Source organism: Oryzias melastigma, linkage group LG1, assembly GCF_002922805.2.
Source record: "Oryzias melastigma strain HK-1 linkage group LG1, ASM292280v2, whole genome shotgun sequence".
Lineage (NCBI taxonomy): Eukaryota > Metazoa > Chordata > Actinopteri > Beloniformes > Adrianichthyidae > Oryzias > Oryzias melastigma.
The window spans coordinates 22,128,681-22,146,213 of record NC_050512.1 but is presented as its reverse complement, the minus strand read 5'-3'; the positions used below and the strand labels follow the sequence as shown (position 1 = coordinate 22,146,213).

Below are 17,533 nucleotides of genomic sequence, written 5' to 3'. Positions count from 1 at the left end.
TTTGCCTGTGGGCTTTCATCTGTGAACGCAGCACGGATCAAACCCATAGAGGTGTGAACTTTTGGGCGTTTTGATTCACAATTTTTCCATATTTCAATTTTTCATGAGAAACCAATTATTACAAACATTTCCATGTTGGAGAGTCCAGAAAAACATAGATCCTCCCCCCGTGTTTGCTCCACACACTTAAATCACACGCTCATTCACGAGTAAACTCTTCTAGGGTTTGTTTCTGTGCATTTGTACGCAAGTTTCTGCCAATGTGATCATGAGTGCGCGCCTGTGTGCAACACGTGCGCGTGTGTGACCAGGTTGACAATAGCTGTTTCTGTTCTCTCTGTAGACTAGTGTTTCAGGACATTAGTGGCAGATTGGCCCAGGTAGGGTTTACACACTCTGTGTGAGAGCCAGTGTGCATTCTCCTCGTCTCCAATGACTGCGTGCTGCTAGACATTATTGACCATCTGAGATTGAAATGCCTTCTCTGTCTTCTTCTACTAACTCACTGGATTCTGACAGGGGTGGAGTTACGGAAGGGGGAGAAAGAAAAAGTTCCAATCTGGATGAATGGCATATCTTACAGGATAGAAGTAGGAAGTTAAGATTAGTGGTGAATCCAATCAGACCCAACCCAAAATTTAACTTTTTTTTTCTTATATTTATTTTACAATGGTTGTGCCTTCTTTTCCCAGTGCAAAATGGTCTAAAATGTCAACATGGTTTGATTAACTTGTGTGAAGTCACCATGAAACTTTATTCTACAAGACTTTTTAAAGTGTATATATATATATATATATATATATATATATATTCTTTTTTCTATACCAGTCTACAATCATATATTTACACAAAAAACAAAAGTTTCTAATCTTTTTGGAACATTAAATTTTTTAAAAGATTTTTATGAATCATAAATTATAAATATAAAATTATTTAAATATACATATACTTTTGCATTTGTATTTGTTAAATGTATTTTAGGGTACTAACCAGGAACTCCAAGTTATATAAATAAAAAAAATATGAATAAAAATGACCAATAACATTTTATATGTATATACATTTCTATATCTGTATCTATCTAAATATCTTTTTATATATATTCTTTATATCAGTCAGGTATTTCTTGGGAAATTTGCACTAATAGTGAAAAAGAAGCAGCTTTAGTAGTCCTTATTCTTTCATTTCTTTTCAAGGTGTTTATATATATATTATGTCTTTTACTTTATCATAATTATATATATATTTATAAAACATATATATAAACTTATATATACATAAAGCTGTATATATATATATATATATATATATATATGTGTAAACTGTATATACATCAGACCCTCCAGGATTTCGCGATGTTGCGAACTCAACTATCAACGCAAATTCAAGCAAACACCATGATTTGTTGCACACCTTTCAGCTTTACATTTTCACTGCAACCTTGATCAATTTACCGTTACACCAATCACGTGTGACAACGCAGCTTTGCGATCATGTCCTTTCTGACTCCTTTCCGGGAGCCGTGCTCTTTTTTATCAACTGTCCTTAGCCCTCCTTGTCTTTTTTCTCTGCATGCTGCGCGTGAACGATCATTACATACGCGTTTGCGCTTAGAACCGCCTCCGCAACTGTACAGACACCTGAGAGAACCTTCTCTTAAACAGATTAGATCACTACTGACAGAAGAAACCAGATCAGCTCCTCAAAGTCTTGGTCTTCCTCTACCAGTAAGTGTGCAATTTTTCCCTGTAAAATGCTGTTATATTCTATAGTATGTTTGAATCAATACACAAATCTGTTGATTATTGTAAGTAGGGAGGCCCGAAAGTTCATTTGGGGTTTCACAGTTCTATCTATGTAAGATGACAGCACAACAATGTTGTATATGGTAATGATGCTGTATTTTCCTCTTACAAAAAAGTTGAACTATGAGAATGTAAAGGTCATTTAATAATTCACATTTTTTAGGTGATTTTAGAAAAAAATATATAAAAAAAAATGAAACTTTAGTTGGAACTATTGACAAAAGCTGCCGTAATATCAGGCGTTTTAGGCACAACAATCATGAATATCAGCCGCAAAATCCTGGAGGGTCTGGTATATGTAGACACTGTGTGTATGGACATAATAATAATAATAATACATTTTATTTATCAGGCGCCTTTCATGGAACTCAAAGTCATCGAAAAAGGATAAAGCACAAATAAAAATATAAGAATATTGGTGTTAAGTTTAAATAAAAAATATATATATATTTATGTATGTATATAGTATGTATACTGTATAAATATATATGTTTATAAATATATATGTATATATATATATATATATATATATATATCATTTGCAGTTATAATTGTCCTTATTCTTCATTTTCTACCCAAGCCATTTGGTTTTAAGGGCGAGAATCTGGGTTATGTCTTTTACTGTATCATAATAATATAATTTTACAAATATTACAAAGGATCTCTATTATCCCCTGACCTAAATTTTCATAACAATATATTTTTTTATATATTCACCTACATTTACATATTGTTTTAATATAAAATATATTTTACTTTGTCACAAATCAGTTAAAAAAAAGTACTAGTACTCAGGATATTTTCAGAACCTCTAAGCTGGGACAAACTTCTTAGCAAATTCCCTATTTCCCTAAAAGGTTTCTTACTCCAAGATTAATATTCTAGCAGTTTAAATTGATTGGCTTAAATCACAACCAGAAGACACATTTCATTAGGACCTGGTAAAGGATGTATTTGTAGCTTGAGAAAATAAATTCTTTGGAAAGGAAGAGGGATGCGGTCTGCTGCAGCTTGATAGAACCCTGATGGATGTGCTGAATGACGGGAAAAAGCATCTACTCTGCAGTTTATTCAGACCCCTTCCAGGAATCTCCCTATCTGTTTCACCTGTGGCATGCTAACTGAATCAGTGTCAGCATGCGGATGTACTTACAAGGCTGACAAGCCCCCACTTTCCCTCGCCCTCCCCAAATATTTCTCATTCTTCGTCTCACTTTTTTTTATCTGTCTTCCTCTTCCATTGTTTTCTTCTCTGCTCATTAAAGCAGACGATCTGGTCAGCATCTTTTTTTTCCTCATCCTTTCATGTGATTCTTTTCCTCCGTAGATCTTTCCATTCTCCTCCCTTTTCTCCCCCTCCAGCCCCCCTCCCTCCGTTAGCTGCCACTGTGTGGTTCTGACTGCAGGGACTTGATCGTGACTGATTCTTTAGGGTAGAATGCAGTGGTGTGTGTTTGTTCTTTTCTTTTCCTCCAGGGTTTTTTTGTTCTGAATTGGGGAAAGCATGCTGTGTCTGTCAGTGATTGGTTCTTGGCCACATGAGAGCATTTTTGCCTTTTTTTTTTAATCCAACTGGCTGTTTTTGCCTTACCTTTTTAAATGTATATGTGCGTGAGCTATTCACCCCAAACATAAATAATGACACAATCATCTCACCACACCTTCCCTTTTCTCTCACTGTGTGTTTTTGGAAGGGGAATGGAGGTCCAGGTACAGTTACGGCAATGGAGTCTCTCTTCCTCTCCAGCTAACTCACGCTGGGAAAGATGAAGCACTCGAGTGCTGCCAACAATAAAAGGCATCATGCACAATTAAGGCTATTTTTGCTGAGTTAGTCATGGAGTAAGAGAGCCACACAGAGCCTGAGCTACATCCTCGTGAATGCTGTACTGCACCAGATTAGCCAGTTTTGCTGACTGTCTTGCTTGTTAATCTTTTGCTCCTCTCAGCAGTTTTTTTTTCCTCTCACAATGTAACCCTTTAGAAACACCGTAGTCTTCTGCTCTGGAAAGGAAAAATGGCGAGCGAAGTTTTCATCTTCCTTCCCCCCCCCCTTTTTTCTTTTCATTTTCTCTCCTCTTCCTCACCTCCTTGCAGGGCGGCTATGCAGCGTATCGCTACGCCCAGCCTGCTGCTGTAGCAACTCCGGCAGCCGCGGCCGCAGCAGCTGCAGCGTACAGTGACAGGTGAGTCAGTCGGGTTTAGGCTATTTGGGCTCCTCTAGTGACTTTCACCCATCGACTGTATAAAAGAACTGAACTGAGTTAGTGTGACATCATCCTAAGAAAAATGAAGTAAATTCAGACGCCATTTTTTAGGGACACTATGCTATGGTAATAGGGCATGTTGGAGCTAGATGACTTCAGTTAGCAGTCTGAGTCAACGTTTCTATTGCAACCACTCTTGTCAATCGAGACTGAGTTTGTTGGATGTCCACATCCTTATCAATGACTAAGTAATGGCTGTTTATTTCGATTTAAGTCGGTAGGATTTTGGCTTGTGGAATCACAGTGGGTACTTCCTGTTTGGAACCTGAAGTGGAAGGGCTCACTCAGTCCAGTTCTCATTTACAGTCAATGGATTAATCGAACACAAATAAATAAACTTGATTTTTTTTTTATTCTGAACCTTCTCTGATGTTTCCAACAGCTATGGACGAGTTTACACGGCAGACCCATACCATGCTGCTCTCGCGCCAGCTGCCTATGGGGTTGGAGCCATGGTAAGATCGTCTCGCACGAGCACCACCAATCATACTTCTTTTATCAACTGCATCTGTGATTGGACAGCAGCTGATTTTATGATCTTTTTCCAAAAAAAAACCAAAACAGCCATCTGTTTCTTTTTCTATGCATGTGCATGCCTTACAAGGCATTATTAAGGATAAACTCTGATGTTCTTGTGGCATTTTTCCCATGATGGAGGATATATTTAAAGAAAATTAAGATGAAAATTATATTTCTGAGTATTTCTTTATTCAAATTTTTATGAATCAGGAGAATACAAAAAAACATTTTGGTAAATCTTGTGTATGTGATGTAGAAAATACACTGGGTGGGCCACAAGCTCCTTACTCCATTCTGATGCTTCCAGTGGTTGACAAATAGATCCATGTAGGTCTTTGTTTTCCTCATCCAAACTGTATGGCTGGATAGCTCTAATGTTAGCTTGGGATTGTGTGGGGCTGTAAGCTAGCGGGAGAGCAGGTAAACAGATCAGGAAGTAGAGGTGGACTTACTGCTACTTTTTTATTTTGGAAAAAAAATTCATAATTATACTAAAAATACTACTGGTAAAGATTTTAAAATGGATCAAATAATGATCATTAGTTTGTTTTTTCTTTTTTAGGATAGAGAAAACATGCTAAAGGAATGTTAAGGTTCTTTCCCCCTTCATCACATCCCTTTTTCTTTCATAATTTCTAAGAATCTGAATTAGTGTTAACGAAAGTCTGCTGATACTCTTATTAGACTGAACAGTCATGCATATTTAGATTTTAGTCTTTAACTCCTGATATCTATGCAGAATTGTGGGTTAATCAAGACAAAAGAGGTTCATTTTAGTCATTCTTGAGTCTTGAAGCCTCACTGCCTTGAATAAAGTAAAGTCTGAAGCTCTTAAGTTAACACTTAACCTCTGAACCTTTTATTTTTGTGTGTACCTGAAGGGCATCAGCCTCCTCTAATTGCACTTCTCTAAATATACAAAGTGGTCGCTTGTCAGACTGCGGCGTGTTTACTCTGCGGTTTCTGTTGCTCCTCTCAGCATCGTTATGTCAGGATCTGCAGCAGAAGACTGCAGCAGGTCAAGTGCAGTTTTAAAAATGTTGCAGTGTTGTGTCAGCAGAACAGTTGACATGCCAAATTACTAATGCATGAATGCAGCTTGACTGCTGCCCCAAATGAAGGTCAGGTCCTTATATAAAAAAATAGAAATGTAAATCACTTATCTGACAATTTATTTCTTTTTTTTATTTAAGAGGTGCTTCTGAGAGATGTATATTTTATTCATAAAGCTCAATTTCACAAACAATTGTCTTGTTAGACTTCATAGCGGTTTTTGTACAAAAGCAGAAAGTCAGTCGTTGCTAAAATAAACTAAGCAGACAAAACTGAACTGGGTATCTCTGCCCTTAGACCCTCCTTCTCGGTAAGGAAAAACTCCTAAAAAAAAAAAAAAAAAAATGGATTCCAGGAATAAAAGGAAAAACCTCAAGGCTGATTCACAAATACACTCTTTTACAAATGCCACTTTTGCGACTTCTCTTAATTCACAACAATGCAATTCTAAGCTTAATTTTCTTAAAATATGTCATGAGAAAAATTCCACAAGAACATATTAAAAATACCAAAATCACAGTGTTTATTGGAGTGGATAAAACAATCAGTGAAGACAATATACTAAGAACATGTATTGTTCCTCCATCTTCCCAAAAATAAGAAATACAAAAAATGTGAAGCATTGTTGTTAAATCTCAGATGGATTCTAAAGGTCAAAATACAGATAAATAAATAATGTTCTTGAGTTCCATAGCACAGGTTAGACATAAATGTGACTTAAAGTTCAGGTTTTCTTATTTTTGGAACCACTGCTCTTCCTCAGCTGCATTGTTCTCATTACATTTTATTAGCTTTTGTTGTTTATTTTATACAGTAGAGACTGTCAGATTCATGCTTTGGTTAAAAATGAAATAGATTTATTGTATTTTGAAATAAAAAAATCTGTACTTCAATATAATTTTTGGGAAATTAGCAGCTCCTTTCAACAAATTTAGACATAAACCTTTGCTGATTTATTTTTTACCATTTACTTTTTCAAAAAAGGGTCAATATTTTTGTACAGTATATACATATGAACAGTTTTTTTTATTCAACAGACTTTTTAGACTAAAGTATTATTTTCTCATTGCTTCTATATGTTGTTTTCCAGGCTACGCTCTACAGGGGGGGCTACAGTAGATTTGCCCCTTACTAAAGACACTACACTTCCCAAGGAGCTCTTCTCTTCCATTGAATTAGTCTGAAAGAGCTCCCCCTGGTGTCATGGAGGTGGATTGCACCCTGCTGTAAAGCGTGGAGCCGACCACAACAAAGATATTTCAGACCCCCCCCCCACCCCAGAGAAGTCCCACATGTTCTTATATACGCTACTACATAAATAGAGGAATGCTGTATTAAAGACTGAAGGATGGCCTTAACTTTAAAAGAAGAAATAAAAAAAAAATTAAAAAAAATGAAGACTGATGACGGCCACCTTCCCTGTTGCACGACTGTATTATAGTCCCCTCCCTCTCCTCTTATCCCCTCGGCACTCAGCTGCACAAGGTTTGGGGACGGGAGCCCAGATGTTCTTCCAACAGCTGTGTGTGCGGACGCGAGAAACGGCTCGTGCATGAAAGAGCCCGGCGCCGGTCGAGGCCGTCCGTTTGAGGAAAGAGAGCGCGGGGGAAACGAAACCGTGGTAGAACGCGATGACGGGAAGTGTCTGGAACCATGGTGGCGAAGGCACTCAAAAGACAAAAAAAGAAAAAAAAAAAGCAGCAGTGAATCCTCCCAAATGCAGGAGGAGGATGGCGAGGAGACGAGGCGCATCTCTGCACTGTTGCGTGGAAAGCTGACGGAGGGAGGGTTTATTAGAGCTGTTCCTTACCTCAAGTTTTCTTAGTATGTGGAAATGGTAAACCTTTAAACTTAAAGTTCTTGATATGCAAAGAAATTAGTTTAGAGAGAAAAAAAGTACCAAATTATTACTATTATTATTATTATTATTACTGTTGTAATTACTCATTATTATGATGCCGTTATTTTGTTTGACTCAGCTGCATAGCAGTTGCTGGTGTGATGGAGGTTCAACAAAAAAATAGATCATAAATGTAGTATCGACATTGCAAATACTCCAGATATATAACACGAGTGTCTCACATTCTCCTGCATGGGATCTCACCAAACTGTGTGCAAGCAACACTACGGACAGTGCGACACTACAGACCTTCTCCTCTTTAGTTCAGTCCAAAACTAGATCCGCCCACAAGCCTGCAGCTCAGGTACTCGATGATCCAAACCAACTTTTATCTCGATCCTCCTCCCCGTGCTCCGTCTTTTATAGAGTCCAGCATCGATTGAGTCTTCCTTAAGTATATTTTAGATGGTAATTGCATTAAAGATGCTGCCAACAGCAATTACCGAACAAGAGAGAGATTCAGTTAGTGAGTTAATAGCAAATATTTAAATGCAAAACACATAACTATTGTGCATATTTCTATACTATTGTACACTATATTTCTAAAACGTGGCTTTTTGGCTTTTTTTTTGTTTGTTTGTGTTCCAAAGATTTGTAGAAAGCACATTTTTCTGCCGTATGTATAAATATATTCTGTGTTTTATTCTTCTCATTATCCTATCGTCTCTTTTTATCTTTTTTTTTGTTATAATATTGAGCCAATCGGGGCTGGTATTTTTTTAGCCTTGATCGATCATAGGATTTGCCGGCATGACGCTGAATCATAAAAATGACATAAACAGCTGGACTTTTCTCTTATCGGTCTTTTTATGTGTTGAATTTCTGCAGAGTTGAAGTGAACGAGTATAGATGTGTGGCACTTTGGTTCAAATCATTTGTGTACTTTTCTGTTTTCTATTTACTACAATTTATGTTTTTGATTCTTTGGTTTTCTAAAGCAGATTCCTGACATTTCAGTGGTTAAATCTGTCAGCTTGCTCCAGATTTCCAGTAAGTGTTTATTATCCGTACATACAGAATGTGATCTGTGTTCAAAATAGGTCCTTAAAATTTATTTCAACTTTTGTTTCCGTTTCTCACGTTTGCAAAAAACGTCAAATTATTGTTTTTTTTTAAAGACATACTTCTTCTCGCAGTGTAACTTTTTATTGGGGAGGGATAATATATTCTGAACAATATAGAATGTGTTCTAGAGAAAAAAAAAATAAGGGCACAAGCCAAAGACGGTAAGAGTCCCCCAGCATGTTCTGGTTTCTAACTTTAAAAAGTGCTACCAAAACAAGAAGAAAAAAGGACTTTTTGGAACCACTGATGGCATGGATAAACCAGCATGAGCGATCCTTGTCCAGGTTAAAAAAAAGGTTTTGCATGAATCTTGTGTCTTTTTATATTTGGAGCTGCAGATCCTGCTGCACCCTTTACCACTAAATTTCTGTACGGGCAGCTGGTGGTCAGTCACTAGTTAACATGAGCACAGTACTGTTTGGCAAAAAAAAAAGACATGTAAAAAAATATTATTAATGACATAATGTGGCAGCTTCATTTTCCTATCATGGTTTTTATGCCACGCTGTTTAAGAAAAACATTTAAAAAGTGGTCATTTTTGGTATTTTTCTCATCAAATAGTCCTGTCTTGTTTTGATCCTCCTTGACTGCCATTATTATCATTATTATTATTATTATTATTATTATTTTGGGGTTATTTTGTTATTGAATGTCCATGTACAATGTTTTATATAAAAATGTTTTGTTGTGACTGAGATTCCTGGTTTTATTTTGAAAGTTACTTTTTCAGTAACAGTGGTTGCTTTGATTTTGAGAAGTTTTTAGAAAGGTTGTCAGTTCCGTATGTTCTGAAGAAGGAAACACCATCAATAATAGGAAGCTTGTGAAACCAAAAAAAATCAGATTTTCTTTATTTAACAAATAAATAAATTCAAATGTTGGCCAGAAAATCATTTTAATTAATTTCAATTTTTTTTATAAAAAAAAAAAAAAAAAAGTTTGGGGTTTTTTTTCTTTCTTTTTTTTTAAATAAGTGAAATAATTATAAAAAAATTGTTTGGTTTTGTTGGAAAATCAGTCTGAACTGTAGAACCTCCTTAAAATCTCTTCAAAGCTGTTTTTCCAACCTTTTATCAGACTTCTTTGTAACTGAGTTTTAGTAACTTTATAGGAATTGCTTAAAGGTTTTGTTTAGTATATTAGTAGTTTGTAGAATTTTAAGTCAAATTAAATGTTCATATTGAGGTTGATGCATAAAAAAAGCTCAACAATCAACATATGGTTCATATATGGTTTTGCACTAAACTGAGTCGTTGTTCTTGTGGCTGTAAAACAAATGAACATGAATGTTCACGTGACGACTGCATCTCATCAGTCTTAATATATTCAACATGTAAGCAAGTTAAAGCCATTTAATTAACTTTAAAATGTCTTTCTTTGTAGTTTTTTTTACATGGATAATAGTTATAGATCCAAACATAAAACCTTTACACGTTACTAGCATGTTAATCAAATCAGACTTAATTCAAAAAACAAAAAAGTTATCATTGGTCAGCTTTTATTTAAAAAAAAACCTCCAATTTATTCAATACTACCTGAAGCATTATGGGGTTCAGTGTCATGCCCAAAGACTGTTTGACACAGAGGTTGACCGCTCCACCTCTGCAGCACAGCTACCAACAGCAACCCCCTATACACACATTTTAACACATTCTGATCAGTTTACAATATTAAAAATATAGATCTGCATGCTTATTTTTTACTGTATTTGTAGTTGGGAACAATTACAATGGCTTAAGTAAATAATTGGATTTTTCACATAAGAAACTCCAACAATCATATATTGATGTGCGTCTGAGCATAACACCATTTTGACTGATGTGACTTTATTATTTATTCATTCTTTTACCTTCTCACAATTCACAAATTCTATTGAATTTATTCTTCAAGCAGTTTTTGTATTCCCCTTATTTTTTATTTATTTTTTTACTTTTTTTTTTTTACAACTCAAACTTTCCCTAAAATGCTTTTGTTTTCCTCTATTTTTTTCCCCAAATCAGAGTTCACAAAAACTAAGATCTTTCCTCTCAGGTGGTTCAGGTTTCAGATGAGCTTCCAAAACTTCTTTACAAAGTGAAACATCTTTGAGAAAAAAAGAAAAAAACCACTGGTCCAGACCAAACACCCCAGTGTGAAAGTGACGAATAATTACCTTAGTGTACAACTCTGATTCCTTGTCAAAATCAGCAAAAAAAAGTAGAAACTGTAGATGTAATAAAATTAACTAAAATAAGTTTCATTAACCTTTGAAAAATGAACAAATATATGAGGTTTAAGAGTTAAATCTGCATAAGTTCATCTCCTTGCTCGTGTCAATGTATTTAGACTTAGCTTACAGTTAGTGCTGGGATAATGGATTATAAGTAACAAATTCTTGTAATTTAATTACTTTTGTCAGTCATGGAGTAATGTAATGAATTACAGTTTAAATTTCAGTAATTATATTACAATAACAAGAGAACAGAAACCCCAAGTACGTCTTTACTCACATTTTGGTTCATTGAAACCATATGTGAAAAATAAACAAATAATACAGTGTAAACTCTTGACTCTGACATTGTATTTTGGTTAAATAAAACAAAACTGATCCTAATAAGAAAAAAAAACTAAGTTAGTGACGCATGCAGAGTTGGAGATTTGAGTTTTGTTTGTAGAGCCTGAAAACGGACTAAAAATGTACGTGAACGCAGAAGCAGGATACTTTAATATACTTCAGTGTGAAAGTAGAAAAAATGCCAAAAATTCATCTTTGGAACAACAGTTTTAGTTCAACAAAAAAAATGAATTTAAACTAAATCGTTAAACTAATAAAATCCATAAGTGAACCCTAAAACCCCCACATGGATTCATTATTAGAAAAAATGATCAGAGTCGTAGTTTTATGTTCACAGTTTAATAACAATCCATACCATAATGACCCAAATGAACGATGGAGTCATCAGGACCATCCAGATGGAAAACTCATCCTTCATGATATTGACAAGACTAAGCAGTTTTGATTGAACACATCAGCTACAATCAGTAGATTTGTATTTGATTTACTGTCATCATTCATCAAACTTCGGCAGTAACTCACAGAAGGAACAGCAGCTTCTATCAGTATCCTGACAGTACTTTAAATCATTAATAAACATAAAAATATATATATTTAGTAAATATCTGTACATTAAGAGAAAATAGCTCCAAAGAGATTAAGGGTGACGGAAAAGGCAGAAGAGAGGAGCTTAGGGATGTTTCAGTCATCCTTGGGTGCTTATTGCAGTCTCTCAGAAGAGCAAAGGGCTATGTGGGGCGGGGGTCTGGAAGGTAGACCATCTCAATGAAGCAAATATAAATAAATACATCTGTCATAAATCAACTATAAACACATCTTTGCGTACAGCTCAGTGGGATGAGTCTCTGTGAACCACAACAACCTGAGTTCAGGGACGGGGCAGGTGGAGATGGGTGTAGGATCAACAGTGCATGAAGAGTATAACAGTGGGGGGTGGGTAAAGACAGAAGGAGCTTTCTAGACGATTCCAAATTTCGCCAGGTCGCTGAGCTCCATGTCCCCGAAGGCTTCCCACGGGCAAACCACCGTGATGTCTGTCCCCAGGCCCTCCATGCCGGGAATGTCGTCTCCGAATCTACAACCAAAGAGAAAACGTTTACACTCCTGTGGATCTTTTTTACGGACTATCAGAGAAGAAAGTTAAAAACTATAGTTCCTGTTAGTGACTGAGCCATCTTACCCTTTCTGTCCGGGTTTAGGGGCCTTGCTCTTGAAGGTACGAGTGGTCCTCTGCTTGAACTTGGGGGGCGCCTTCTTATCGGCGGGTGTTGGAACGGCTGCGTCTGCCATCTTTTTTTCACAGTCTAAAGATAAAGGAACAGAGTCTGTTGGTTAATCTTGGTTTGATCCCCACCCCCGAGGGCTTAGATGACATAACTCCTCCAGGTTTGGGTACATTAAGGTTACACAAAATACTTTGGTGTATTTTAAAACTTGTGGCTTTTAGGATTAGTCCTAGCACAGATATAGACTGGGACATGTCCTCTTTTGACAGTATATAGTTAATACACTTACTGTGTGTCAACTAACCCTGATTAGTCAGGGATTTTGGTACTTAACAGACTTATTTACATCAACCTGGAAAATCAATAGATTTATCCCATTGAAATAAATTCAAATTGAGTTCTTGCATTTTTTACCTGCTTTTCCCAGGAATTTTATTTTGAAAAACTCACTGTGTTTTCCGTTTACGCCAAAAACCACTTTAATTTACAAAAAGAAGTATCCTAAAACTTGATATGATGCCTAAAATTGATTTTGTGGATTACATCTATGTCACTTTGAAGATCAAAGCCTGACTAATAAAGATAAAAAATGATAACTATATTTTTCCAAATTAAAGGTTGTTTTTATTTTTTGCATTTTTTTGTAATTTTGTCCTTTAAACCTTAAGTTTTTACTTAAGTTTTGTCACAAAGTATTACAATTTCAAGACTAATATTCAGTTTAAATAAAATGATCAAAAATGATATTTTAACACAATTTTACAGGTGGGATAGAGGTTAAAATAGGGGAAGTCAATTTCATAAAGCTGTTTTTAGATGTTTCTACAAAAATGCTGACATAAGAAGAACCACAGAAGAACAAAAAATTACTGCCACTAAAATTATTATACATACATATATATATATATATATATATATATATATATATATAGGTGTATTTATAGAAACAAATACAAGTATTCCTGTTGATTTGTATAAATCCATTTTGATTTTAAGTTTTTTTTTTTTAGATCCTTCAGTCTCGTCTTAAAAAAATAGGCAAGTGATGTCAAATTTACCAACTCAAGGCATAAAAGTTAAAGTTCTAAAATCTTAGATCTGCTCTAAAATCTTAAGAGAAAATGAAGTCTGAATCCTAATGATGGTCTTACCTGTCGGAGCAGTAGCACGGGTCTCTGGTCAGCTTTAGTGTTTGCTGATCTCTGACTTTATGTCCTCTTTTATACCCTCTTATACTTCCCACCTCCCTCCTCTAATCCCTGCTTTAATGTGTCCTGCCATGTGTTGACGTTGGCACCTTGCATAATGAAGCATCATGGAGCGAAAACTAAATTGGTCTCAACCCGATAAATAGGTGTTTAAAAATGTTTTCTGAATGTCTTTTTAAGAATTAATTGATCTTAAATCAAATTGTATCTCATCATCTTTGTCTTTAAAAGCTTTCAGACACTTTTAATCATTTATTTATACTCTATTTTCAAATTGAACGTCTGTCAGATTTAACTATTGTACTGAAAATGTTCACTGAACATGTCAACAAAGTTTGTGTTATATTAAATGTTGCAGAAGTTACTTAAATCAGTGTAAGTTTGTGTCAGATGGTGTGAAATTGCTGATAATTGGTCATTAAAAGCGTATTGTGGTTCACACTCAGGCCATGATGCGGGACAGATTAAAAGCTGAATGCTTAAGTATTCTTGATCTGCCTCCATGTGACTGATCGCATCTGCGCTCTTATGTCACGCGCCCCAGATTCTCACCCAGGACAAATCGGGACGCATTTTTGTTTACAGCCAAGCTAGAAAATATCCCTCTTTTTACATTTTTGAATTGTATCACTACTTACTGTTTGTACTTCTTCCTGAGAACTCCCAAACCATTGAACGTTTACGTGTTCTAAACGAAGGCGTAGACACTTCGGAATAAATAATTATATCCATTTTAAGGCTTTGTTTCTTCTTTTTTAGACAAAACACCCCTAAAAGAGCAGCTGATGGGTGTTAGCATATCTAGCCACCCTCAAAAGTGCACTGTGAAAGTTAACCATACTTAGCACAACAAATGAAACTGAGTTTGATAGACTAAAGTGCACCCTTAAACTCTGGTCCACAAAGAACCTATGAGGGTTCGGCTCATTGGTACTAATTAATAAATCTGCATTTAATGTTTTTATGTTTTTCTACGAAGTCGCCAAGCATAAATTTATTTTGATGGTGCTTTTTTTTCTTGTTTCCATTTTGTTCACTGTTAAAGAATTAGTGCACCCAAATGAGCATTTCTTGAAGCTCCTCCTCTTTGTGGAATTTTGGGTGTACTTTGAAATACAATGTGAAGACAAACAATTCTAAAAAAATAAACTTTATTCTTGACATTTTTTCCCTCAGTAAACAAAGTTTGCTAGAGTCTGTAAAACCATCCTGGGACAACAAGATGCCCACAATCTAAAACAGCCATAATACTTCCAACTCCGTGCTTCACAAAGGAATCCATCGGATACATTCAGTTTGAAATTTTGAAGCTTTTTTTTTTTTTTTTTACATCTGTTGTTATGGTAGAAGTTTGTTTACAGTTGTTATATTGATTGATATAGATTTTCTATTCCATGTACCACACTCAGATAAATTACATCATAACACACACTTAACAACTTTTTTAGCCCAAAAAATATACATTTAAGAAATAGGAGCAGCAGGATTTTGGTCGCTTTCATTTGCATTTCCCAAATATTTTTGTAAATATAAGGCTAGTATTCCGCATTACTATTTTAAATATTTTCTTCTATTTTTGCTCTTGCAAATTTATCTTTATTTTTTTATGTTTAAAGTAAACTTTTTACTAATTAAGAGGCTTTTTTTTAAATCAGCAGTTCATCAGTAAATGATATAACCTCTCAGTTGCTGTGACGTACACATGGACACACATGTTTGCCTGAAAGGACTCCGTGTATTTATATCTGAGTATTCTTCATCTCACTTATTTGGGTCTGAGCCGCTACAAACGTGTGAGGCGTGGAGCTGCAGCACGAAGTGATTGAACGAAAACCTGAGTGGATTAGCAGCTTGGAGGACTTTAAAAGGAGAGCCTCAGACCGACAGAGGTGTAGAACAAGCCAGAAGCCAACAGAGACAGCACAGCTTCGGAGAAACGGTAAGCAACCGATGACTCGAGAACGTACTTTTGATTGTGCTTGTTGGAGCTAAAATGTTTCTCATTGCGGTTCTGTATCCTAACTCTTAGTGACTGATTACTTAAAGTAGTAAGTAAAATTTTCCTGTTTCTTTTTTTTTTCTCTTATAGAAAACAAACCACAATGGCAGATGTTGCAACTCCCGCTGACAGGAAGGCCCCTCCTAAATTCAAGCAGAGGACAACCCGCACCTTCAAGAGCAAGGCGCCCAAACCTGGACAGAAAGGGTGAGATTCTCCTTTAAGTTCACACCTTCTCCACGACTTTTCCTCCCACTAAACCTGTTTGAATTCATACAAAACTTTATGTTTCTTTATTTTTTTCAGATTCGGAGACGACATTCCCGGCATGGAGGGCCTGGGCACAGACATCACGGTGGTTTGCCCATGGGAAGCCTTCGGGGACATGGAGCTCAGCGACCTGGCCAAATTTGGAATTGTTTAGCGCTCTTCCTGCTGCCCTTACCCTTCTTGCAGTTGCTCTTCCTCATGTGGTCCTCCTCTATGTCTTCTACGCTGTACAGAAGAAGCAGCTTAACACTGTAGATGTCTGATCATAGAAAAAAAAGAGAGATCTCGGTCCTTCATGCACTTTACCTTCCATTGCCTTTCCAACCAACCTGTTCTTTCCTTTCCTCCTCTTTCCTGCTGCTCAAACTTTTGTATGTCCACTGATGTGAGAAATGCCACAAATGTTGAATGCATTTGGCTAAATAAAAAAAGAAATGTCATTCTAACATTCAGAATGCAAATATTTTCCCTTTGTTTCCCCCCATTCCCGTTAAAGCTGCTATTTAGCATTTTTAAAATGTGCTAGCCAAACTGTTTCTACGAGAAACCTGTTCCATATTTATTTCACTGTGTGGAAAACAAGCAACATTCAATAAAAAAAATTGTCCACAGAACTTGTGTTTTTGTCTCCTTTTTAAAATTTCTGCCAAAAAATATGAAAATAGCATGCAATGACTAGCAATGCTAATCAAGCTAGCAGGGGGAAAAGGCCAGAGGCTTTGTCGGAATTCCTTCCCTACTCTCTACTGCTCTATATAGTACGTGTTGTCCGAATCTACCATTCCAAAATCGAGTGCTCTGGAAATTTCCCAAAAGTCTCTGCGAAAAACCAGTGTCCATAGAGCCTCACTTGATTCGAGAATATAGACCATTATTCATTGCGTTTGAACAATTTTTGAAAGAAAAAAAAGTGTTTAAATGTAATTTTTCTATCAACCATCAATGTTTTCCTCATCAGAACACAGTGGCGGGCCGTCAGGGCCTGCGAGGCCTTCTCTGCTGGCCTAAAAATATCTGAATCACAGACTGATATTAATTATTATTTATTTCCGTGAATACGTATTCTATAATTCCAAATGCTCTGTCTTCGTCCTTTCATTGCTGTCTCCCTGGTTGCGCTGCTTCCAGACGTGTATTTTCCTATTTAAGCATTAACCAATCACATTGCAGCACCATTTGTTGCTAGGGTCAAAGAAATCTGCCCGGAGGCCTTCACAATCAGTTCTGCGGGCCCTGTAGCATACAATAAATGTCGACCAAACTGTTGCTTCAACCAGTCAGATCTGGAGTAGGCGATAACAACGCCAGCTAGCTGGCCCACGGAAACGTCAGGATTTTCACGCGCTTTGATTGGATAGCTCGCAGCTCGCTCTGGTTCTGCGTTATGTGACGGACACAGGTGCCGAGGAGGAGCGGCGTGTCAGGTTTGAAGATGTTACCAGTGGAAAGCGTCTCATCGTCTGATTTTTGGTGGAAAATGAATGTCTGGGTAAAGTTGTGGCACAGTTTTGTCTAGCATGGGTAAAGGAGTTCCGTGACTCCGTTGAGCGGGAGTGAAGCTGAAATCTACGAGGCCGCTGAACGCACCGCGGGCGCTACGAGAGCACGGAGAGGTGCAGCGCAAAATCCTCGCGCGCACTACCGACAATATTATTTTCCAGACACAG

General features: G+C 36.5%; 3 protein-coding genes across 8 annotated transcripts in view; 2 read left to right on the top strand and 1 right to left on the bottom strand.

Moving 5' to 3' along the window:
* The window catches only part of rbfox2 (RNA binding fox-1 homolog 2), a 49,634-nt gene extending 40,328 nt beyond the window's left edge, over positions 1–9,306 (top strand). For 2 of the 6 annotated variants that reach the window (XM_036213236.1, XM_036213247.1), the window contains 4 exons: positions 1,665–1,727; positions 3,903–3,991; positions 4,455–4,527; positions 6,735–9,306. In XM_036213236.1, coding sequence (XP_036069129.1) covers positions 1,665–1,727; positions 3,903–3,991; positions 4,455–4,527; positions 6,735–6,779 — 270 coding nt within the window. In that variant the 3' untranslated portion in view covers positions 6,780–9,306. Of the gene's footprint in view, positions 1–343; positions 381–1,664; positions 1,728–3,902; positions 3,992–4,454; positions 4,528–6,734 lie in introns of those variants that run through there. The other 4 variants (XR_002921169.2, XM_024290359.2, XM_036213246.1 and 1 more) reach the window with 3 other exon arrangements.
* A 2,180-nt stretch (positions 9,307–11,486) lies between these two features.
* Positions 11,487–13,615, bottom strand: LOC112157556 (retinal cone rhodopsin-sensitive cGMP 3',5'-cyclic phosphodiesterase subunit gamma). Its single transcript, XM_024290363.1, has 3 exons — positions 13,541–13,615; positions 12,344–12,467; positions 11,487–12,238 (listed from the first exon to the last, which is right to left on the bottom strand). The coding sequence occupies exons 2-3, from the start codon at positions 12,451–12,453 to the stop codon at positions 12,121–12,123; spliced, it is 228 nt and encodes a 75-aa protein (XP_024146131.1). The 5' UTR covers positions 12,454–12,467; positions 13,541–13,615; the 3' UTR covers positions 11,487–12,120.
* A 970-nt stretch (positions 13,616–14,585) lies between these two features.
* Positions 14,586–16,480, top strand: LOC112157557 (retinal cone rhodopsin-sensitive cGMP 3',5'-cyclic phosphodiesterase subunit gamma). The gene is made up of 3 exons (XM_024290364.2): positions 14,586–15,536; positions 15,687–15,803; positions 15,903–16,480. Exons 2-3 carry the CDS (start codon positions 15,700–15,702, stop codon positions 16,018–16,020), a joined length of 222 nt encoding a protein of 73 aa, XP_024146132.1. The 5' UTR covers positions 14,586–15,536; positions 15,687–15,699; the 3' UTR covers positions 16,021–16,480.
* Positions 16,481–17,533: the final 1,053 nt, after the last annotated feature.